General features: G+C 43.7%; 1 protein-coding gene across 4 annotated transcripts in view; it reads right to left on the bottom strand.

The window, feature by feature from the left end:
* CCDC74B (coiled-coil domain containing 74B) overlaps positions 1 to 26094 on the bottom strand; it is a 185249-nt gene that overhangs the window by 144424 nt on the left and 14731 nt on the right. For all 4 annotated transcript variants that reach the window (XM_069215139.1, XM_069215142.1, XM_069215140.1 and 1 more), the window contains exon 3: positions 11337 to 11381. In XM_069215139.1, coding sequence (XP_069071240.1) covers positions 11337 to 11381 — 45 coding nt within the window. The remainder of the gene's footprint in view (positions 1 to 11336; positions 11382 to 26094) is intronic.

Below are 26094 nucleotides of genomic sequence, written 5' to 3'. Positions count from 1 at the left end.
CCGTGCTACCGCTTTTTCCGCAATCCTTAGCTCCTTCTCAAGTTTGCTAATTTCCGTCTGTAAGGAGCGTCTCACTCCCCACGTAGTGGACATGCATACTCCGCGGGCCACTACCTTGTGGGCATCCCATTCTATCGCCCGGGTTGTTGCAGACATAGCGTTTATTTCCCAATATTGGCCTATAGATTTCCCCAATGTTGCAGCGAATGCTTGATCTTGTAGAGCCTTCGCCTGGAATCTCCAAGTGGGAATTACCTGACGTGCCCTGCCCCAGTTCAGTGTTACCCGCAGAGGCGCATGGTCCGAAACGGTCTTTGCCAAGTATTCGGATTCAGTGATCAGCGCCCCTATTTCGCGGGTGCCCCATACTATGTCTATTCTAGTGTGGGTGTTGTGTGGGACCGAATAAAATGAATATTCTTTTTGCTCTGGATGGCCTAACCGCCATACATCATATAGGCCCATAACATTTGCCCATTCTTGCAGGGGGCTTGCAATCTTCCTATTAGTTGATGCGCTCTGGTGGGCGCTGGTTCTGTCTAATGCTGCTACTGGGGTGCTGTTAAAATCACCTCCCCAGATGGCTAGGGGCATGGGATGGGACATCAACGTTGGGGTGAGAGTGGTAAGAAAGCCTGTGATGACACTGTTGGGGGCGTATACCCCGATCACAGCCATTTGTCTACCATCTAATCTGCCCTCCATTACTACGTACCTCCCTCCCTGGTCTATCTTGTGTGTTGACATGAGGAATGGAACTCCCGCTGCTATCCAGATCAACATCCCTCTCGCAAAGGTCGAATATGTTGTGCCTATCAACTGCCCCCCCCCCCACTTCGCGCGCAGGTCTCGTAAATCCCCCCTCTAGCATATGTGTCTCTTGCAAAATAGCGATATGCACTCCTAGTCTTTTAAGTCGAGCATGCACTCTAGCCCGTTTGCTCGGCATCCCAAGGCCCCTGACATTCCATGTTAATATAATATACTGGTTTCCCATGTTGTTTCTAGAAGACATCTTGTAGGGTGCAGGAGGTATGTTGCTGTATTGTGGGTCTGGGTTTTAATATTGGCCCACCTGGTCTCTGCCTTTCTGCTGCTAATATTTAGATATAGCGGGTGCAGGTCCATCTTTTGTGCATTAAGTAATTCCGATCGCTGCATTTCTACTAAACTACTAATCCCCACCCCCCCTAATTAAACCCCCTATACTACTTACAACTACAGTGAAACTACAAAACTTAAAAATGTGTAACATAACTCTTATCCAGTTGGATTTGCATAGTGGGATTCTCATATCTTACAGATGTGGCTCTTGTAAGGGGCTCACATCGTGCCGCAGACTAAGTCTGCCAATATCTTCAGGCGCCCCCCCTTGGCATAATTCCGTTCCCTCTGACCCCACCCACCCGCCACATGCCACCTACTTGTGCCCCAAATCACTTAGCTTAGTATTTATATCAAAGATGTATATTGTTGGAAGCACTTTATCCCCACATCTCAGCAGTGTCGTGGAGTCTCTGTAAGTTTTCCAGTTGCAAGCGCCGTCCCTAGTGATCTCTCTGGACCTGAGCAAATAGTTTATAGTTCATCGGCAGATCTCGGGGTGACCTTCGGCCCACCTAGTTCTCCTGTTACCGTGGATGCAGAGCTGGCTGTGTCTGAGTCCGGTTCCAGCTCCTCAAGTCCGCTGGGAGTTATACTGCGGCTTTGCATGTGTAGCGGCGTCTCTTTAAGCACTTTTGCTCTTTCCTCTGCTGCTTGCCAGTCATTGGGCTGGCCTCTGGTGCGCAGTTTGGATCGCTTCCCTGCAGTGGGTCTCCGCCGTTTCTCGTCCTCTTCTGCATCTTCCCGGGGGTATGCAAGGCCCTTGGCGTGGAGCCATGTCCAGGCATCCTCGGGCTGGTGAATATATGGGTACGGTCCTCCATCACTACCCTTAACTTAGCTGGGAAGAGCAGGGCATATTTTATGTTCTGTTCTCGGAAGCGTTGCTTGATTTTAACAAAAGAATTACGCTGATTCTGCACCTCTTGCGTGACGTCTGGGTAAGCGTTGATGTTCGAGTCTTCATACTTGAACGGGCCCTTATTACGGAATTGTTGCAATATTGCGTCTCGGTCTCTATAATTCAAGAACCTGGCAATCAATGGTCTGGGGGACTGGCTGGGGGCTGGAGGCCTGCCCGGGACTCTGTAAGCCCTTTCAACTGAGAAAAACTTGGATGGAGCCCCATTTAACACCTCCTTAATTAGCCACTGCTCTAGGGAAATTTCTGATTCCGGTTGACGCATACTTTCCGGAAAGCCCAGAAATCTCACATTATTTCGGCGCGCCCTGCTCTCCATTTCCTCCGATCTTCTCCAGAGTATCTTCAGCTCTTCATCCATGCGCTGAATTTGTTTTTGGTTCCCTTGCGCTATTGGAGTTAGTTCCGCTATTTCAGCTTCAGTTGTTTTTACTTTTTCGGCTAGGCTTCGATGATCCACTCGTAGGAGATTCAAGTCTTGCGCGACTGCATCAATTCTGCCCTCCAGGGATGACTTAGTGTCCAGTATTGCCTGCAATACTTTCTCGAACTGAGCAGAATGCGCTAGAAGTGTGCTTTCCAGAGATTGTAGGGATGGGCCAAATTGTTGATCTGTAGGCGTTATCGCTTGGGTAGTTCGATCTGGGTTCTTGGTTGACTTGGCTCTACCGGCCATTTTGGCTGTTGTAAGATTGCCTCCCAATCTGCAGAGACTACTCATTGGTGGACTTGCGATTAGGCAGCAAAGCAAAGGAACATTTAGTCCTAGTTTGACTTATTATGGCCTGTGTGTTCAGCGACAAATACTGCAGCCATTGATGAATTCAATGTTCCAACTATAAGTTCTTGTGGGGCTGTCCACCGGGCCCACTGGAATGTGCAGAGGATGCAATCGTTAGGGGAGAACACTCGTTTCTTCTTGTGTGGCGGAAGGGCTTGGTGCCAGAGGTTTCCCTCAGATAGAGGGGAGAAGTGCTGGACGGTCGGGAGAGGCGCCGGGACGTGGGAGAAATCACAGGTTGGGGCGATCGCAAGACGCTGCGAATAAGCCTTGCGCAGCTAGGAACATTTGCGGCAGGAACCCATCGCTAGGGAGTCCAGGGCAGGCCACACATCCACAGTCTAGCCCAGCCAACCTTTCTGCGTTTGTTGAATAATCTGTGCTCCCAGGAGCACGCAATCCACATCCATCTTGCCCTCCTGCGAAGATGGAGAGGTGGGGTGAAGGGGAGGGGGTGCTTGCCGTTCCCAAGGTTTACCTCCTCCGTTTAATTTTGGTGATCCCCTCCTCGCAGGTGCCCTCCTCACCTTATTCTTTAATTTTCTTTTTTTTTTTTTTTTTTTTTTTCTTCCTTTTTTTTTTTAAATTAAAATATTTCTGCGCCTGGAACCCCCGCAGCCTGCTGGGCCGCCGCCGCTTCGCGTCTACTTTACCGGGTCTCTTCTCCGTCCCTCTGTTGCTTTCACCTGTGCCAGCCGCCGAGATCTAAAATGGCGCCCCAGCTCCTCAAGCCGGTGTCCCGGGGCGCCTAGCAGGATAAGCTGCACGGTCCGCTTTTGGACGCGTCTCTTCTGCTCTCCCAGTCGCGGGCAGGCGGGGAGGCAGGAGGCGGCCGCGCCCGGCGAGAGCGCGACCGGGGCTGCAGCCGCAGCTCCTCCCGTTCTGCGCTGCACCCAACGCGGACCGACGAGTCCCAATCCTGCCTCACCCGTGGTCCGAGGAGCGCTCGCAGCATAAGTTGGGTGCCCCGGTCTCCCCCAGCCAAACCGCCGTCCCGGCCGTCACTGCCAGGCCGCTGGGGGGGTGCCTTCCAGGATGTCTCGAAGTGGCCGGGGACGGAGCGCTCGAATCAAGCGACCGTCCCGGCCGCCATCTTGGCTCCTCCTCATGGCAGATTACATTTAATGTATTTAAATGTTTTAAATGAGTATTTCTCATTGAGATATCTGCGTCTGAAGCACCGTCAGGCTCTCCAGGCTCAGAACACCAATGGTCTCATACCTGGTAAGAAATGTGAGTTACCAAATAGTGGTGTAACCGGTGAGGGGCATGCAGTTAGTAGTCTTGCATGAATGACTAGTCTACCTCAAACCTCTATGGTGGACTGTGTTATCATGGTATTTCCCGCATTGGGAGTTCATCTAAGTATTGTTCGTATTGGCCTTGGATCCACTTCGCTATGTATCATAACTGAGAGTCTTAGTAAAGAGCAACAAGTTCAGCACACCCATCCCAAGCTCTGGATGCTTTGCACATGTTTTCCAGCTAATCGCGCTTTTTCCCCAGCCCAGATGAATGCACTGCAAATGTCCTGGAGCTACCTCCTCTCTTTTGAGAAGCAAGGACAGCGCCTGAAAGACATATAGAATATTTGTTAGGGGTATCATTATGAGAGCTGTCACCCACCCGACAGTGTGCGATTCCTCCAGGAAGCTTAGTGTGGCTTTAGCATCTCTTATAAGTCCCTCAAAGATTCTCTTTTCACATAGATGAAGGTCAGGTTAAAAGAAGACTTCCAAGTGTCTAATGCCAATTGTGGACCATCTGGACAGGAGCAGACTACAGGTGAGATACCAGTATCTGGACACCCACCAAAAGGAGACCTTTTGATCTGCTAAGCTGTATTTGGAGCCCAGTGTACCTCTATACTCTTCCAGTATTCAGATCTATTCCCTTGAAGACTGTTTCAATTCTACCAGTGACAGCAGAAAGTCATCTGCAAATGCTGACAGTTTGCACCTGCCTTTGTGTAAAGTGATTCTTCTTATCAGTGGGTGTTGCCTGACTGCAAAAGAGGCTTGAAGGAAAGTGCAAACAATAAGGGGAAAGGCGAACATCCCTGACAGGTTCCCTGATTAATGTTGATTTGGCTTGAAATCCTGCAGTTTAACTTTATCTTGGCTCAAGGGGTACCATAGATAGCCACTATCCACACTATAATTGGTTTTCAAATTAAAATGAACCTAATGCGTCCTCTATCATACCCCAGCCTGCCCTACTGAACGCTTTTTCTGTGTTCTGACAGAATCAACCCTCTCTACTTCGATAACTTCCTTTGTCGATCAGATAAAGAGTTTCTTGGTGTTATTGCCAGTTGTATGACTCACAGTAAAGCTCATCTGATCGGCATGGATCAGGTTAGGCACCACTCTAATGGGTTGTTCAGAACTTTAGCAACTATTTTTACATCTGACAAGCCTTAAAAAATATACTTGCCCATTCGCTATGGCGAGTCAGATTTTATCAGGTTGAGCTATATTTCGGACAATGTCAGTGGGAAATTTTGTGGCCATTTTAATGGAAAACCTGCTGATCACAAATGACAGCGGGCTACCACTTCATGCTTAGTTATGTATTTATCAAAAGTGATAGTTTTTAAACATGATTTGAGATTGAGAAGCATTCCTGTCCCCGCCCTGATGACAATGCTGTTAATGAACTAAGAGGCAAGTCAAGGGGTCATGTGTATCCTATATGTGGCTAGATTTGTTTTATATATGGAGCAAAGGTTTAGCCTATTAAATTAACAAACTTGATTTTTGTACAGCAGACATGCTAAACTTGAATATTCAAAAGGTGCTCTCATATGTGATAAAGAGGAAAATGGCTGCTCAGTGAATTAAAATATTTCCCCAGGATGACATAAACTGAAACTACTTTTTGGGTCAAGAGCATTACAATTAGGTTGTGTAGCTTATTTAAGTCACTAGACCTACAGGTCTAATAACATTTCTATGTTTTTGTGAGTCCTGATCTGAATTCTGTAGGGATTGGGCGGTATGGTATGCAGTGTCTGGAGTTCTTGTTTGGTTTTGCTACCAAAGAGACTGTTGTTTCCGCCATAGTGGTCATGACTGCGTTATGAAGAGGAGTAGTTGAGGAGCATCAATTCTGCTTGAAAATTTGGGCCCAGCGTTTTGGGTGGATTCAGGCATTTGATCACCCCAGCACTTCCTCTTTAGTAAAGGCTCCTGCTCCCGCTCTAGGTCGTGTTCAGACAGTTTGGGAAAGATCACAGAATCCAGGTATCAAGATTGTGATACAGGGTCAGATGACCTAGCCGTGTACAACTTCTGGTAACACGCATGAAAGACTGTAAGAACTCATCATTCTTGTATTTTATCTATTTTTTCTTGCTGTTTTATAGGCATAGGAGAGCTTTCCATGAGCACCAAATGACATTACATAAGGGCAGATTAATTTTTAGGCATGGGGAGATTAAACGGTTTGCCCAGAGTCACATGATGTTGAGCCAAGGTTGGGGCTTGACCCTGGTTCACCAGTTCCAAAGTTGGCAGTGCTGCCCATTAGACCACATCTACTCCTTAGTGTCTCCAATATGTCTGTGCGCCCAGCAAATATGTAGTTAGTTTGCTAAGAGCTTGATTGCTTTGCTCAGTCTGACCATGGTCACTTTTCATGAGGGTTTTGTGCAGTTTTTCTAATTTTCTATGTTATCCCATTAACATGTCATATGCAACTGTTCAAATGCACTTAAGTCTTGCTGCTTCCTGTATGGACATGTCTATGTCTCTAATAACCCCTATCCATGTGTCCCACACAACTCCCATGTTTGTGTCACTTATATTATTTAAGGCCAAATATTCTGTGATTTTCTGTGGTTTCACGTGCATCTACTGGGTTATTTAGCAAGGAATCATTTAAGCACCACATCCCCATGGGTGTTGTCCTATCACTTATCTACCATTTAAGGGAAACTGCCATTGGGCTGTGATGAAAAGTTCCTGGGGACTCTGGTTCACCTCCTCTACTTAGTGCAGTAGGCGTTTACATAGCAATAAATAATCTATTTGGGGGTAGTGAAGGAAACTGGGTTACTAACTGAAGGGGTGAAACCCTACTCAACCAGAAACCACAATTCTTGTTAGAGTGAAACACATGCAAACACCAAATCAATCTGTGCTCAACCTTTTATTACCTTGGCACAAAAACAGGCAGGCTTAACTTAGAGGCAATGTGTAAAGTATTTATGCAGCACATAATCAATATTAAAGTAATAGCACAACATCAGAAAAATTCCAAGCCAATTTAGGTAAATATAGTAAAGTTTAATAAATTATTTGACACCAAAACGACACAAATCCAATTAGTAGAACCAGAGATATGCAATTTTAACGATTTAGGTAAGGATAGTGCGGAGGCTAAGGTATTTAAGCACCTACCGCACTCCTGAACCATGGCAAAAGCCATCCTCCAAACAGATGTGACAAGAAGGGGCCACTGAGCACAGCACTTAAAAAACAAGATGGATTCAACCCAGATCTGTGACTAGGGGTGAGCATTTGAAAAGTTTCAGCACTCCCTCCATCAAACGTTTGTGTTGCTAAAGTCGCCGTAAGTGGCCAGGGTATGCCCAGACGTTGGTCCCTTGCTCACCGTGCTACTGGAATCAAGCTAGCTTGGCTGATGAGGGGTGATACCCCGAAACCGGTCCCAGGATGCTTGTTTCTGGTCCAGGGAAGACCTGCCCTGGAAGTTCATGCTGAAATGTTCACATGGGGAGCAGGGTCAAGACTGATTTGCATATGACTAGGCCCAAACTGGGGTGGCATGGTGAGCAAAAGAACAATGGATTCAAACTAGATCTATGACTGGGGGTGAGTGTTTGAAAAGTTTCAGCACTCTGTCCATCAAACCTTTGTGTTGCTAAAGATGCTTATTGCTCCCCCATAAGCCTCAGTCTGAAAATGTCTGAGCTGCCCGATGACTCTTTCCAGTCTGAACATTTCCAAGACACTATTAGATATTGTTCCAATATTTTTGCATTTGCTAATCTGGTTGTCAGTTATACTTCCCCCCCCCCCCCCCACACACACACTATTTGAGGCTCTTCAGTCTCTTGGTGTGAGAGTTTGTATGACACATTCTTTTTCATTGTTCCCGCACACTCTCACTTCCCGTGGTGTCTCTCAGTGCTCTAAAATGTGGGATTGTGAGATTAGACCCACCTACCATGCTACAACATCTTGCTAGCACTCATACAGGTGTGAAGCAAAGAGAGAAGGTGTAAAGAACAGGGGGTAGGAGGTTGTTGGGCCTCACATGCACCCACCACTAGCCACTTTTGAAGTTGCATGGGTCTTGGTTATCCTCATCCACTCCTTCGAGCCCTTTCTATGTCAAAGCTACCAGACAGCAAAGCTGTCTGGTTGCAAAGATATATTGGGGACATGCTGGAAGATTCCCCAGGAATGCATACCCCCATTGTTTACCGTTGGTTTTGTGTTCTGTAACTCACATTTCTTGATTTCTATTTGCTGGCTTTGTTTTAGGCTGTTCAGCATGCTTTTGACCCTCCTGTGGATCACAGCCTCTTAAGCACATCTCTGACTAGCTCCTTGTTCTTGCTTTCTGCAAACTCTTTTTTACTTTTCTAAGAGGCACTCCACAAGAGTATGTGTGTTTTCTATTGTCTCCTAAGTTCACAGCAGTCAACATGCTGCATTTCTTTGAAAAGGTTTCCTGCCTGCTGTCTTTCTGCTTGACTGATTCTACTTATTTCTACAATGCCTGTGAGGGACAATGTTCTGTCTATGAGCTTGTTTATATTTGGCGAGTGCTCTTTATTCATAGCATAACTTAAACAACCCTCTTCCTCAATTCCACGCCCATTGGGTGAGGTGCTGAAGCATCCTAAAAATAACCATGGTGGAGTTCAGAAGTGAATGAGCAATAAACAGCCCTTTACATTTTTTTTTATCTTGTCACATTTGCTGTGCATTCAAAGGCAGGGGTCAAATGTCAGACTATCTTTCAGGGAGGATGGGGTTTACTTTTCTTTCTTGGACTGCAAAGTGAGAGGATTTATGTGACAATCTTGCTGAGTACTGGGGGCTCAAAGGAAAGGCTGTAGGATGTTGTTTATTTCTACCACACAATAAAATGTAAATGCCAGTAAATGTACTGTACAAATATTTCAGAATTTATCAGAATTATGAAAGCACAAACGGAGCACATTTTTTCTAATTCTGAAGTGTGGTGGAAACAAATATTTTAATATGATTAAAACAAATCAATACACTAGGTGGTGACGATTTCCACACATTGTTTGAGCACTGTATAGTTATATCAGTAAAACTGTATGTCTGTGCAAATTTAATGGTAATTTCAATTGAAAATGTGTTGTCTGTAATAGTAATGAGCTACCACATCATGCATACTCCACTCTTCACCAATCCACTCTAGTTCACTCCACTCCACTCTATGCCCCTCCACTGTATGACGCAACACACCACTCTGCTCTACACCACTTCACTCTAGTCCACACCACTCCAACACTCTATGCCATTCCAAAACACTTTACTACACTCAACTCTTGACACTATATTCTATGTTAGACACCACTCTATGCCACTTTACTCTCCTCTACGCCACTAACTTGCCATGATGAACAGCAGCCACACACATGAAGGAAATATAATCTGTGATTTCAACTGTGAACATACAGGACTGATCTAGGCATAGCTGAGCTTCTCCCACATGCCCATTGCTGCAGTGTCAAACAAAGTATGTTACCTTGGGTAACTGCCATCTGCCAAGATATGCTGAAGTGCAGACTGGCTTTGTGGGAGCTGCTTTTCAGAGTCAGGGCCACTGGTAGCAGGCAAGGCAGACAACGTGGTCAGGCAATAGTACTGCTAGGCACAGACAGTGGATAGTATAGGGCAAGCAGGAAGGGATACTGAGCTCAGAGTTCCCCATGTGCCAGCCAAACCTGTTCTATACATCACATGCCCTGTACCAACTGAGGCAAGTCTAGATTGTGACGTGGAGCTAATGTTGGGTGCTAGCTGGGATGGGCCAGTGCAGCCAGGATGGGAGTGATTCTTTCAGGTGTTCTTTTGCCTTGGGAGCATAACCAGTAACAAAACTTCTCTCCAGGCCTGACATCTGATGACAGATGGATGATGTTCAGGATTCTGAGAACCATTAGATCAGTGGTGATGGGATGAGTAGAGAGACTGCATATTCATGTGGCATGCCTCAGCCTGGAGTCTTCAGGAGGTCATTCATGTTTACTGACCTCCATGGGTAATAATTGGAAACACACACTGCCACTCTCAATGCAGTCGAATGTACAACAGGCTGAGAGAACAACATGTCTTGGCAGTGGAGATCACCGGCAAACATGCATAAATTAATCCCATCACAAGGATCATGAGAGTATCTGTATGCTGCTAGATCACTCAGTCTGAGGCATGGGTCTGTAAGAACAGTAACCAGCGGGTAATACGTAACCTGCATCAGTTCTAGTACGCTCCTCTCGACACTGGAACAATATCAGTCCCCAGGACTACTGATCGCCAGTGGTCACCTCTGACACCTCTGGCATGTTTACCCACAGGTAAGCTAGCATATTGAGCATCACATTATAAGCATCACTCAAGACTCAAGCAAACATATAACAACATCAATTCTGCTGGAATTATATTTTCTGGCACATTAGTTATGATGTGCTGTAAATTTACGGTCAACAAGCAGTGATGGGCTTTATACCATGATCAGTGTTTAAAGTGGTGATTTTTCCTTCTGTAATAGGATTTCTGCCAATAGGGCACAAAGAATGACATATATATGCCTTTTTTGCGCTTTGCAAACAACTGTCTTACAGGCACATATAGGATTTGTTACTAGAGAAATAATGCACCTGGATACTGTGGTAGACCCTGAAGTATTGGAATATTTAATTATTTCTCCTTCATTACAGCATGTAAAAATGACGCATTGTAAATTAATATAATTGAAGAAAAGTGTTGCCCTAGTTGCTACTGGTTCCCAATTCAGCCCTAACTCTGATCAGCTTCCTCTTCCACTTGATGCACCTTCAGATAAGATGCAGTTTTGATATTCTCAGCCTTACCCACACCAACTATTATCCTGTCCCAGTTCCATGCCCTCATGATGAAATAATACATCCTGCATCACATACATATACCTTCTGATTTCTCTTAAAGCCTGCTCCCATTTCAAAGCTGTTGGGATGAAATGTGTGGGGCTGCAAGTCTGCAGAATTCATTTTACATAGTTGAAGCATTCTCTAACAATCCCCATCTCACTTTCCACAAGTGCTGAGAAGCAATTTAAACCTTCTCATCACCATGGTGCTTTTAATGCCATTCATCAAATAATCAGAAAAAACAAACTTACCTGAATAAAGGAAAGAGTGGGCTTTGCACATCGCTGGTATCTAGTGGTTGACAACGCTTTGGAGGAAACTGTGCAAATAGACCAGGGTTGCTAAAAACTACCAGCATGATCAGGTAAAAACATTACATAGGCATACAGTACCTTTATCAGACAGCTTCTCGCTCATAATGAGTTGATATTGAAGATCTGCAATCAAATGTAACATAGTTATATTACCACTTAAAGTCAGCATGTTTCCATGTGCATAGACACCTTAAAACACTGAAATACACTTCTCTCATAGAGACTATTTCTCTCAAAGGTTTGGAAATGTTCTCACGTAAATAATTATAAAACTATACAAGTGGACAGGGAAAATAAGTGTGGAGATGGTGTTACAGCAATTTTCTTGTGATTCTATCCACTTAAAATGACTTACTTGTTTAAACTACCCATCATAGGACTATTTGGATCAATCTACACAGATTAAACAAACAGAAATGTTTCTCCTTCCTAATATATCGCCTATATCAAGCATTGCTAGCTTCACTTTATCAATTTCATGAAGAACTTAGTTCATTATAACGCTGTAAGAAAAATATTATGCTATTAGGTTACTTACATTCATGGCTGAATACTACCATAGCAGCCAACTTCAAAGAAAAGCTCAGTCTCTTTAAATTTAAAATGATCTCTGATGAACCAACTCACTCGGCAGGCCATCTACTTGTTACAATACTCTCCAATATTGAAGGTATTATATTTGATAAACCTATATCTTTATTAATATGGTCAGATAACATGGTGATTCCTTCAACGCTCATCTTGCCTTTAGCCAATAAAAGTCCCTCTTCAAATAATTATAGTTAAAGAGCAACCCCAGAGATTAATTTCAGCTTTTGAAACTATCAAGAAAGACTTGTTATCAGCATTTGGCGCTTCTATCTCTCAGGTACTAAAATAACTTTTACCAGTTCTAACCAAATTAAAATTGTCAAAAAGGAAAAATTACCCTTGGACCTACAAGGAACTTGTCTCCTTTAAACCACAGCTATGCAGGACTAAGTGCAAGTGGCACAAAACACATGACCTGGACTTAAAAATCTTGTTTTTAAATAGATCCAAGGCATACCATAAGCATGTCAGTCATGCTAAACATGCCTATTTTTCACAGCGTTTATGTAATGCCACAGTGTCACTAAATAACTTTTTTGAACTCAAATCCCCTTAACGTAGCCAACTGCAAATTACTCCAACCATCTGTCACCAAATTCCATCTTTTTCCACCCGATAATACTGTAAAAAAATTAGACATGAAATTGAAATGGACCCAATAGTTATACCTTGTATACTCCCCTAGTGAAACTGCTTAATCAACTATGTGTTTTTTGACAATTTTTCTCAAGTATTACAATCCCACCTAATGATATAAAGCTGCCCCTCTGGTCCCCTGTTTGATTTCTGTCCTGCAAAATTTATGAAAGAACTATCTTTTGACAGGACCAAGGAAATTTGTCTCATTTTTTCTGACTTACTTGAAACTGGTACGGTACCAGATGATATCTGGAAAACTTCTGTTATCAAACCATACTGAAAAAACCTTTTCTAAACCTCATCAAACCTAGCAATAACCAGCCTATTTCTCACCTCCCTTAATTATCTAAGTTGTTTGAGTAGCTATTTATTTACTTTTTTTGTTTACACGGTTGTGAATTTGTTGAGGAAAACAGCCTCTTAGATAGTTGTAGTTCCTGATCATGATGACCTGTGGAGGATGTTGGATGGCAGAGGTCCAGGAGATTTGGTCTTCCTGGACCTCTCTGCTGCACTTGATACAACTGACCACATAATCCTGTTTGGAAGACTGTATGATACTGCTTATACAATGGGACACAAATAGTTTATCTGCCTTCTTTTTCATCTTCAGTTAAAGAAACGTGTTACTCATCAATATGATCCCCATTGCATTTTAAAATGTACTAGGTACAATATTTTTTATGAAAGCAGATGATAAGCAGTTAACTTTTTGATTGTCACCAGCCACAAAACAATATAACGCTCTAACGAGGAGTCTTGAGGCGAACAGATAATGTATGTCGGCAAATTATTTAAAATTAAATCATAGCAAAACTGAACTACTTCTAACATCACCTAAAACCCGTATGAGAGACTTGAACTGGCCAACGGTGGTGGGGCAACTAACAGCACCTCTTTCATTAAGTTTCCAATTTAGCAATCTATCTTGATTTCAGCCTAAGCCGTATCACTCTGGTAGCCAATGTGACAAAGTCCTGTTTCTTTCATGTTGAACTACTTTTGAGCAACCCAACCCCTTTTAGACAACAAATTAAGAATACCAGTGATAAAAGCTTTAATTGAGTCAAGAATGGACTACGGTAGTGCAGTCTAGACTGCACCAACAAAATGTAATATGCAAGTACAGCTGATTCAGAGCGTCACAATTCAACTACTCTATGACCTGTGACTCTCTTGAATGAAGTACCTCAGCCAGAAAGAAACTAAATGAGATATCATTGCACAACAGAATAATATGTATTGCTTTTACTGATGTACATAAAGCTGTTTGTCAAACACACCACAGCTGTAGGCATCTGAAAGAAGGGGGGGGGGGGTGCCAAGGAAATGTATGCACCATCAAAGCGGGAATGTTGGCAAGAACAGCTTTTGTCACTCATACAAAAGATGATAGGGGGAATGCTTACAATTTGTCTAATCACTTGCAATCACTCGGGTAGCATTTCAATTGTTCTTTTTCCCACCATGCCACCTCAGATTAGGTCAAGCCATATGAAAATCAGTCTTTGGCCCTGCTCCAATAGGAAGAGCCCTGTCAAACTGCCAGGTCCTCTCTAAATTGGAACACAAGCAACCCAAGATCGGTTTCGTTCTGACTGGATTGTTTCATCTCAACAGCATTGAACTGGAACCAAACTTATACGAGAAATAGGAAGGTATGTGTGTATGAAGTGGGATGTATTGATTCATCACGAAGGCTGGGAACTGGGACAGGGTATTAGTGGGAAAGAGAGAAGGCTGAGAATATCAAACTGGGGTGGACTAGTGAGCCAAAAAACGATGGATTAAAAACCAGATCTTTGTGACTGGGTGTGAATGTTTGCATTGTTCAGCATTCCATCCATTGTCTGTGCTTTTTGCTTTTGTCGCCCTAAGTGGGAAGGGTATGCCCAGATGTGGGTCCATGCTCACTGCGCCACTGGATTAAATCTAACCTGGCTGATGAAGACTGATACCCTGAAACCGGTCCTAGGATGCTTATTTCAGGTCAGAGAAGGCCTGGCTTGGCAGTTCAGGCTGGACTGTTCCAATGGGTAACAGGGCCAAAACTTATTTGCATGTGGCTGGATCCAAACTGGGGTGGCGTAGTGGGCAAAGAAACAGTGGATTAAACCCAGATCTTTGTGACTGGGAGTGAATTTTGCATTGTTCAGCCTTCCGTCCATCATCTGTTCTTTTTGAGAATATCAAATATGCATCATATCGGAATATGCACCAAAAGGAAGAGGAAGCTGTTTAGAGCAAGGGCTGAACTGGGAACTGATACCAGCCAGTGTAAAACATTTCTGCAATTATACTGATTTATAAGATGTCATTTTTACAGGCTGCAATACATGGCAAATAATGAAATATTCCAAACCTTTATGGTCTGCCACAGTTCCAAGGTGTATTATTGGTTCCAGTGGCAGAGTGAACGAGGGACCCATGTCTGAACATACCCTTGACAACTTAGGGCATTACATCAAACACAGATTGAAAAATGGGAGATGAACAAATCGGTTGCAATGTTACTCAGAGCAGTTGCTAGTGGTTAGACTTTTTGTAAGCATTCCCCCCATCACCTTGTGAATGATGGTGTGCCCAGAAGTGAATCCCCTGCTCACTGTGCCATAAGATCCAAACTGTACCTCACTGATGAGGTCTAACAAGACTGAAACCGGTCTGGGGTTGTTTGTGTTACCTTCTGGAAAGGGGCACATCTGGAAAGGGGCACATCTGGCAGTTCGGGATGGACTGTTCCCAAGAGGAAGAGGCTCAGTACTGATTTACATAAGGATGGGCCTTTGTCTAGAGTGGCCCAGTGGGGGGAAAATGACGAAATTGGAATCCTACCCTGAGCGGTTGCCAGTGATTAGTATTTTTTTAAGTTCTCTGTTCATCATCTTAAAATGTAAACTTGACACCTTTTATTGGTGTCTCTTTGAATAAGTGAGCTATACACTTTGCAGTAGCTAGATTAGGGCAAGAAACACAAACAAGCCTAGATCAGTCTTCCAGGAGAGCAGAGTGGCTGGGAGCTCTGGAAGTAATGGTCCATGATGAAACAAATCCCAGAAGGGACACAAACCGTGGAAAGCATGCCAGTGTAAAAAGCTCCATCTCAACATTTGGGCTTGAAAACATGCAAACTTGTTTTCAAAGCTGTAATCATCCTTTCTCGAAGGGCTTGCTGATAGTGATGCAAAGGATTTTAAACTGCATCATCACTCCAATAGTCAACAAGCACAGAATTTTAATGGCGGACTAAATGTGGTCCTGCTTCTAAAGATTAAAAAAATAGATCATATGGACATCTATTGATCATTTTTGGAGTCTGACCAAATACGAAACTAAGAGGCACTGTTGTGCTACAGGGTTCCTATAGGGTCCCTTTCTTCGAGTTGGAGACATTGACTTATATTTTAAAACATCACTGAGGAGAGAAGCTTGAGTGTTTTTAAGGAGTGGAGTCGCTCATGCATGCCCCAGCAAGTTTATGCCAACTCCTTAAGAAAGAGATTTGCTGATGAAAGTACTCAACAATGGGACCAGTTAGCTGACAATCACTTATCCAGGGCACTTGCCCAGCGAAGAAGATACTACAACCTTTCGAAACACACAGAACAAGGTAGAGCACATGCAGTAGCACCAGTATCCAGTATGCACTTCTCATACAGAGGACATGTGCAGCAATGTTGCGTGTCACTTCGCAAACACTGATCAGATGCAGCACAGGCAGAAGCAACACCCATTCCTTGTACTTAGTCATCTTTGTCTTCTCATAATGGAGCACCTAAAAATAGTGAAGAAAAAGAAATGTTGGGTGCTGAGAGGGATACTAAAAGCAGCAGAAAAGGAGGTCATGATAAATTGTACTAGTATAGATAGACTGTCCATTTCTGAAGAATGCATTAGGACTATTCTGCTAGTTCTCAAAGCCTCATCTGGAGAAACTGTACTTCCTTTATATTCCAAGTTTGGTATATTGTGTCAATGTCTGGAATCCCCCTTTTGAGTGTTGCATTTTTCTGGAGAGTTTATTTGCTGTATTGGATCAAGTACTTGAAGCCCTAACTGGTGTACTGATTACAGTTCTTTATGCATTACTAGGAGTATACTGCCACAGTGAGAGGCAACCACTGAAGTGTTGTGTTCTCTTTTGGAGTGATGTGTTCAGTTTTAGAGAGGAGTTCTGCATTACACTGTCTAGTTCCGAAGCTGCAAGCTTTTGAATTTTGCCCAGTTCAGGAGGCTACTTCTGGTTATTTTTTCTGGTGATTCCATCTGGGCTGAAGTGTCTACACCTGGGTATCTCATCTGGAAGTTAAAGTGACCTTGAGAGTGAAGGTGATGGGTTGGAGTGGAGCAATATTCAGCTAAGGTGGATGGAGGTGTAAGGTTTAGTGGAGAGTAGGATAAGTGCGTAAGGTTGAGATCAGATTGATAGCAAGGTTGAGATGATTTGAGGTTAGAAAGAGGTAAGATTGAGGTGAGGTGCAAATTCTTCTGATCTATATTTAACAACTGTTATTTCTCTGTTGTGGAAGTAACTATACATGCTGCACTAGACACCCTTTCACTGAGTTGGAACAAACATTATTTTCTTGTGATTAATTCACTTACTGCTTGTTTTGGGATCAAAATTTGCTGATCACTACACCCACAAGTTGATACAACAGTTAGTGGTTTGTACACAGAAACATTTCAGTGTTTAGTTACAAAGATACAAGTTAAAGAACCATGGAAAAGTTATGCTTTTTCAAGACTGTTCATAAGTTGCTTGAGAGCTAGGACATTGAGCTACTTCTGGTTAGCTTTCGGTCTTGTCTAGAAAGTTTATTTTTAAATGTTTTCATATCACTAATGAACGTCTGCTATAGGAGATTCACTGACCAGTACTGCTTACCACAGAATCTCATATAAAAGGTTGGTAAATATGGATTTGTTCCCCAAGCATCTCTAGGACGTGGACGCAACGAGGAACCTTCTATTTGTTGGTAATACCTCCCACTTCTACATGCCAATGCATCTTATTTCTTTCTTATTTTTGTTATAAAAGGAATCTCCATGCCATCCTTTCTTTAAGGTGCACTGCAAGGATATTTTATGCAATATACCATTTTTACCTTGTAGTTAGTGTTAAGGTGAATCCACAGGCAACATGCCCTATAGCTCTCTTGTACTGTTACAGTACATTTTGCAGTAGCAGGACTAAAAGGCCAACCAGGCCATAACGTACTTAGGTGCAATCTCTGGGAAAAATGATAAATACTAATGAAGGTCCAATACCATTTGAAAAGTAAACCTCCATTCAGCAAGAAAAGGTCCCTTCCTCGCCTGTACCTTACTAAACAGTCTACCATTCTAACACCCCGAAACAAATATTTTTCCTGTAGCTGTTGTGAATTCTAGGAAGTCGTAAGAACCATTACAAACAGGAGAAGCAACAACCAGGGAGGGGTTGAGCGTAAAGAGGAAAAGAACACAAGTAGAACTTTGAGAAGTGTGCTGCAGTCCAAGGGGCAGAAGTCCTGTATTATAGACACATAAAAACATAGATGGGGCACAAAAAGAAAATACTATAGTATACCAGTTGTCTCCAAAATTACTAGTGAACCATGGAAGTCAGTGCAAACAAATGCACGGTCTAGCCAAGAACAAAATCAGACAGGTGAGTCAAACATACAAGAGCAAGGATGTTCAGTGTTGATACACAACAGCACATCCATGCCAGCACAAAGAATGCAAGCATCGGGCACCTTTGCACCAACAATGGACACCACTTTACTAGAGATCTAAAACATGTCGGAAGTTTTCTGAGCCCAGTGTAGGTTATGAAGAGGGTAACATCATCAAAATGTCTATAACTTCCCCTCAAGATTATATGTTGAATCAGGGGGCACATGATGCCTGGAAGACTCCCCCACAGTGACAGCACACACTATCTAAAGTACTGACCAAAAGGTAATGTTACATATTGCAAGGTTTTCCTTTCCCATGCCTCTAGGCCTGGATTAATAGACCCTTTTGCCAACCCACTCTTTTATCTGGGTTACCTGACTGTGCCCACTTGGAAAGAAAAATGAAAGCATGTCTAACTGCTACTGGATTTCATTGTGATGCAAAGATGATGTACTGTAAAGTCCCAATTCCTCCTCTTTAACCATACTTACCTTCCCATTAGAAGGAAAGTTCAAACCAACTGCTGGTATCAGCTCCCTCCTGCTCTACTTTTATCCATTGTCAGACCCTGTGCAGGGAGATACAAGGCAGAGAGGGTCTACTAGGCTCAACAATGGTGGGTGAGGTCGTTAGCTATTGATGTCCTGGGTCAGTCCTACAATGGTTCTGAAAACTTGACCAAGTACAACCCTTTCTGTACTGGACTCTCATGGTAGCAAGAGGGACCAGTCAAAGGCTTCTCAGGATGGTAGTGTCAGGGGCAAAAATTGACAACTCAATATGGAACCAACAGACACAATAACACATTGTCAAGCCCAGTGCTTCACGTTATGTAAAAGAAAGTAGTTTTAATCACAAAGAACTAAATACTACACAATGGTATTTGATAGCTATTACTGGGTGGTACCCAGAGTTACGATCATCTGTGCACACTACAACCCCCATATCAATTATAGTCCCCAGGTAGAGACTTGAATTAGACACAGGTGACGATTAGTTTATGCTGCCCCACACCCCAAACCCCCCATTTAGTGATATGGGAACAAAAATTCTCAAGTCATGCTCAAGAGTTTGGTGTATGTTACTGTCTCTCTGTTCCCATCGTAGGTGCACGGAGGCCCTTGTTTCCTACTTATTGTTTCTGCAGTGGTCATATGGTGGAAGGGGAATAGTAAAGGAGAATGGCAGAATGTCAGGTGCAGCCTGTGTCTTTGGTATGCACAACAGCCTTCAGCAGTTCTGGCCATCCACTGGCCGACTGGACCTACCATCTTCACCAGGCCGACTGGTCAGAGAAGATGAGTTCCTGGCAGCTGTAGCCTTCCAAGGCTGACCAGCTCTACCTCAGCAGAGATGTGACTTCTTTCTCTATCAGCAGCGTGGGACAAAGCCACAGCCTGCAGTGTGAGCCAGGTAGACATATTTGTTGTTGAATTTGATCAATCTATAAGGCACAGTTTTCAACAGGAATCACGGAGAAAGACGGACACTAACAGCACGGCTCACTCCTGGCTGTGCCTTCTCAGGTAGCCTGCTGTCTCTGGATGTTCCTCACACTGAGAAACACCTTGGGCTTCTCCTCCTTAACAGTCTGTCCTCCATCATGGCCAGTCAGAGTAACTCTTACTGCAGGCAGGCAGGCTTGGAGGCACTAGAGAAGTCCTCAGCTCCTCCAGTAGAAAGTGCAGACTTCTGGTGATGTCCCACTCTGGGAGACTGGCTGTCAGGCAGACACAAGCCCTCACCACACAGCAGTCCCTCAAGTACTCTACAGAATCCTCCCTTCCTTGGTCATGGGGAACTTGGACTGGAACCAAGTGGGGTCATTTGGATCCCACTTTTATACACATTTTCCAGACAGGACATATGGGTCCACGGTCATGCTTCAGAGCTATTTTGGATGGTCATTCTCAAATGTTAGACACAGTCTTAGTGTAAAGTAATGCCTCCCAAAGCAGGTAGCAATGGGTTTGGCTCCAGGCAAAGAGTACCCAAAAATATGCAAAGTGAAGTGTGAGCTGTCTGCATCTGCCTGTCGTCAGCCTTTTGAAGCAGGAATAAGGGACAGACAAAAGGGCAGGTGTTATCTTGACACTTTCCCACCCTGACTTAAATAAACTGAAGTCTTACCCTTCACCCCTACCACCAACCAAATGGCAGTGCTCTGGAAGAACTAATCAGCAGCCCCTTACTAATCAAATCTTTGTGGAATTTCTAAAGGTAGCTCTGTCTCCAGCCTCCTTACTTTAGTGTCTAGATCTCAGCCCTACAGCCACACGAGTACAAGAAATACACTTCTTCTGTCTGGGGAACATATCCTTATCCTCCATTTTGTGCCATGCCAAACCCAGGGCATCCAAAATGGACCCTACTGGATGCAGCACTCAAACTCACACATACATGTTTCCTATTCGGTATCACATGCTCACCGTATATGTACCGACAAGCAAACGGAATGTCAGCACATGGCTCTGGGCTTCACACAACAGCGCAATGTTACAAAAGAGGGGTCAGTAGACCAAGTTCTCACTGACATAGAACAGGCTCTGTTCAAACTACAAATAACAAAACACTGTATGCTGCCACCACTACTTAAAGTGATAAACCCAAAACGTCAGTAGCCCACTATTTCTATGAGAACACACTTGGTGAATTCCTTCAGGTAACAGGACAGGTCCTGGATCTTGCATTTCCATGGACAGGACCAATCCTCTGCACACATGCTAGATCAGCGTGATAGCAGGGCCAAAATAAAAGTCAGGATTCCAGTTTCATATGCAGGTAGGCACTCAGGGCAGTGCTACACACCCATTTACCAATGAAGGGGCATTCCTGTCCCAATATCCATTCAAGATGTGATGTTGAGTTTTTATCCCTTTGAACATAAGTTAAGTCAGTTGAATTCTGAATAAACACTGTGCACTGAAACCAGTCGGGCAGTGCAAAGCTACCACAGATCCACAGGTTCCTAAAACTATATAATGAGCATCCCATGACCTAAAAATTGTAACCTATTTTAAAGACTTAGCTTAACCAAGTAAAACTGACTTCTATCACAGTGGTCTGGCATTGGTGTAGTCTGGTGGCTATGATGCTAAATTTGGAAATTGGAGACCTGTGTTCCGATTGTAGCTTTAGCATTTAAACCAAAAAAATGCTGCTGTGCGTGTGAGTATGCAGCATAAATACTGGCAAAGTATGCATTAAGTTGTGCAGTGTGCTGTTTGATACTGATCCAAGATCTTTCTACCGGCTTCCTGGTAAGGGCAGAATCTGGATAAATTAGGTGCCTGAATGTTTAAATGTGTCAATGACATTGCAAGGCAAATTATGTACAAGTAGATTTTCCTTTATCACATCAGAGAACTAAGACGTCAAGATAAAAGGCTGCTCAGCACCTACTGGGTTAAACTAAAATCCAAAGGAGCTAGACAGTTTACAGCACTGGGAAAACATTTGAGAACTTTGCCTCTCAAAAGGTAAGGTACCTGCACTATTTCTCCACCTTCAAAATGAATTTAAAAACACTTATTACAGCACTGCGGTAGTACCCTCTACAAGGGTCCCTTGGGTATGGAGCGCAACGTAAATGCCAAAAGTCAATTATTTATCACTCAAGTACATGTTTCCATCCTCTCTCTTCATTACCTCCATGTTTCTGTATTCTGTCTTAGTCACACCCTACATATTACAAGGCTCTACATAAACCACGTCATGTCCAAAATGAACCTGGACTAAATATCTTCTCTATAAAATGTTTTGCTGCTTCCTGGAGCTTGTCTGTGCGGCAAGAAATACTAAACATAAATGATAAAAATTAATCAAATCAGTATTTTTGATTCTATTAAGGAGAACGCTCCTCCGGTAGTGGGTGAGAGTGTGAACCACTTACGCTGTAGTCCTTTGGATATTACTTTCGATGAGGTTCTCCTTTATCTAGAAAATAATACCAGGGGGAAAGGCACCCAGCCCTGGTGGAGTTCCAGTTTATGTGTTTAAAGCAATGGGAGAATTATGGGGACCCATTTTGACCCGGGTGTTCAATTTGGCTGTTGAGGGTAAGAATTGGGCAGAATCTATCATAGTGCCTATTTTGAAGAAGGGGGATAAACCTGACTCGAAATGTTACTGGCCCATCTCCCTCCTGGACTCTTCAGCTAAATTGATGGGTAAGGTTCTTCTACAGAAACTAGACGAGTGGGCAGTGGATACCTCTATCCTGTCAGAGGCATAGTATGGGTTCGGAGGGGGCTGCAGACAGTAGAGCAGTGTGTGAATCTTTACCTGCTCATCGGGAAATACATAAAAGCTACGCCAAAGTCTCTTTATCTATGTTTTGCTGATCTTAGCAGCGCTTTTGATTTGGTAGATCACTCGATTCTTTGGTCTCGCCTGTTTTCTCTTGGTGCCCCCGGAGAATATAGTCTCCTTCTTATCATGGCAGTACAAGAACTTGTCTGCCAAGGTCCGGTATAGTCATAATGGGGAATGAGCTCCATTTAAATTTAAGAGGGGAATAATACAGGGTTGTGTTTCGGCACCTTTTCTGTTTTCGTTTGGGGTTGATGGTGTCCTTCAGGCGCTACAGGCCAATGAGCCTACTGTCGCCGGACGCCCGGTTCCTGTGCTGTTGTACGCCAATGATGCTGTGTTGCTGTCAAGGATTCACGTCGGTCAACAGAGACTGATTCAATCAATCAATCAATCAGTCTATTTGTAAAGCGCGCTACTCACCCGGAGGGTCTCAAGGCGCTAGGGGAAGGGGGCACCACTACTGCTCGAATAGCCAGGTCTTGAGATGCTTCCTGAAGGAGAGGTGATCTTGGGTAAGACGGAGGTGGATGGGGAGGGAGTTCCATGTCTTGGCTGCCAGGTAGGAGAAGGATCTTCCTCGCATGGTGGCTCTTCGAATGCGTGGAACAGCGGCGAGGGCGTGGCTGGAAGAACGTAGCTGGCGGGTGGGAGTGTAGAAGGTCAGGCGGTTGTTGAGGTACCTGGGGCCCAGGTTGTGGAGGGCTTTGTGTGCGTGGGTGAGGAGTCGGAACGTGATTCTCTTGCTGACGGGGAGCCAGTGCAGGTCTTTCAGGTGTCCGGAGATGTGGCTGTGACGGGGGATGTCCAGGATGAGTCGTGCGGAGGCGTTCTGGATGCGTTGGAGTCTTTTCTGTAGTTTGACTGTGGTTCCGGTGTAGAGGGTGTTACCGTAGTCCAAACGGCTGGTGACCAGTGCCTGGGTGACTGTTTTCCTGGTTTCGGTGGGGATCCATCGGAAGATCTTTCGGAGCATGCGTAGGATGTTGAAGCATGATGATGAGACGGCGTTGACTTGTCTGGTCATCGAAAGGGAGGAGTCCAGGATGAAGCCCAGGTTGCGTGCGTGGTCTGTTGGTTTGGGCGCGCTGCCCAGGGCGGGGGGCCACCATGAGTCGTCCCAAGCAGAGGGAGATGGTCCGAGGATGAGGACTTCCGTCTTGTCTGAGTTCAGTTTCAGGCAGCTGTTCATCATCCACTCGGCCACGTCTTTCATCCCTTCGTGGAGGTTGGTTCTGGCGGTGGCTGGGTCGTTGGTGAGGGAGAGGATCAGCTGGGTGTCATCGGCGTAGATGATGTTGATTAAATCATTTGGGGATTTTATGGTGGACAGGAAAATGAAAATTGTTAAATCAAAAACATTACAATGGGCTGTGGAAAAAAATGCAAAAGTATAGGGTCTTTATATTGGGAGTTGCCCAATTCAGAGGGTGAATTAATTCTGCTACTTGGGAACCTTGTTCTCCAACAATGGCACATGGTCTCAACAGATTTTAAAATGCCCTTTCGAAAATGAGCTCAGTCTGTGAAGTAGTCTTTAGGTTTTCCACAAACTTAGCAGCCAACCAGTCAAGGAAATGACTACCATATATAAGGAAAGAGCATTGTTGACTGCCAACTTTGGTGTTGGCCGGTGGGGCTATACATCCAGAAGTCCCCTTCAGGCTGAGAACGCATTTCTTAAGAGGTTGTTGTGCATTTCAGCCTCCGTACCATCTTTTATTGTTCCTAAGGAGGCTGGGCTAAAGGAGACTGGGCTAAGCTACCTGGAAGACTCACTCCTGCTGAACCCTTTATTACTCTGGCATTCTATCTGGGCAAAAGCTGAAACATGTTTCTCCAAATCAATTATTTTAGATTGCCTAACATAAGTTATGTTTTTAAAATACCCTTACTCACCTATATAGACAAAACTTTTAAACTGCTGTCTAACATGCCCGTATCGTGTGACCCACATATAGTATGCTAGTCCTTGCCAAGAGTGAAATTAAGACTTCATTCTTAAGCACTAGACAGGAAAAAGAGCCCTTGAGGAATCAAAGAAAACTCTGGTTGTTTCTTACGTTTCAATAATTTCTCAGGAGGGATATCAACCATACCTGTCTTGGGTGGCTAATACCCAGCCTGATTTTGTTCTAACTAGGTTGCGACTGGACGCAACATACTTTTTAGTTGCCTTCCCTGTAATGAAGCATCGGCCTACAGTTATGACCTCTTGTCCATGTGACTGCATTTCAAAGCAAAGCACATAGCACTTTATCTTATTCTGCAGTTTTGACGATGGCCTAAAGAAATATTAATTAAAAACAATTTTCCTTGCAGAGAATATTAGGGATCATAATGCTGCTCATGATATGTATGTGCACTTGGGAATCCCTCTGTATGCTTTAGCTCTGCACTCTATATATGGGGTGCGATCTGACTCAGGAAATGTATTATATTTGAATAGTCATGAGGTCGGGAATTTTTTTCTGCGCTATTTTTAACTTATGTATACTGTATATCGTTTTTTATGTTTTACTATTTATTGAATATTGTTTTCCATGTACTTTTATGACCACTATTATTGTGCTGAATGAAGATTGCTTGACTTGACAGACACGGGAATAGTAACTTCTTGAGCGGATTGGGACCCTGCTCCACTTCCTTTGTCTCCGTCTATGTTCCTCATACTAATAGCTGAGACGAGGGAACCAGTGCCACAAGCTTATGGCCGGCCAGGAAAACCTTGACAGATATAGAGCTGTTGCCCAATTCACTATCCAGGTCCTCAAAATCAGAAACTGAAGCCGCAGTGCAGCTCCTGTGCCAAAAACTACAGAATATCTGTGACAACAGTTCACCTATTTTTATGTACCTTATTTGGTTTATGCTTCAGAAATCTGCTTGGCCTGGAAATATGTCTATTTTCCTCTTCTGGAGTCAGGCAGTAAGATAATGGATAATGGCATCATTCTCATTATATCAGAGCACTGACAATAGCCTGTCTGATTATTATGTCAGGGTTTGGATTGAACCAAGTCTCTCATTCTGTCAACCTCTGCAGATCTACATTCGGCCTGGAAGTAGGTGGGTGGCAATGGTACCAAAGTGGGAATAAACTGAGTCTGTGCACACCCAAAGACTTAACAAAGGTTAGAAATTTACTTCTGGCAAAGGTAGGAGTAAAACATTTTACTGGGGTGAGGAGAGGGAAGAGAGGGGGAGGGGGTAGTAAACAAGGGGAGTTAGGGAAAGAGGGAAAGTGAATCTTTAATCACTGAACAGATTTTTGCATGAGCAAAATTATACACATATATGTGTGCTCATATGAAAGGGGTACTCAAATATTTTTGCTACTATGATTTCCAGGCCTACTTCTGTGAACTACTGAATTCTTGAAAATTGTAAATATGTGTCAATACAAAGACATTCTTGAGGGTGCACTTTTGTGACTTTGTTTAGGAATCTACCCCTAATTTATTTTCATGTTGTCCATAACGGTTTTACACTGGTTCTCAATTATTATTTTTTTAACAACAGGTATGCATCAAACATGTTTCACTAAATGATGCCTTCACAACGGTATGTAAAACTGCATATTAGTTTATCAAAACTAAACCTTCTGTTTGCACTGTTTTGTGAACATTTA

Source organism: Pleurodeles waltl, chromosome 11 (genome assembly GCF_031143425.1).
Source record: "Pleurodeles waltl isolate 20211129_DDA chromosome 11, aPleWal1.hap1.20221129, whole genome shotgun sequence".
NCBI lineage: Eukaryota > Metazoa > Chordata > Amphibia > Caudata > Salamandridae > Pleurodeles > Pleurodeles waltl.
The sequence above is the reverse complement of the archived record's forward strand: the minus strand, read 5'-3'. Positions and strand labels throughout refer to the sequence as shown.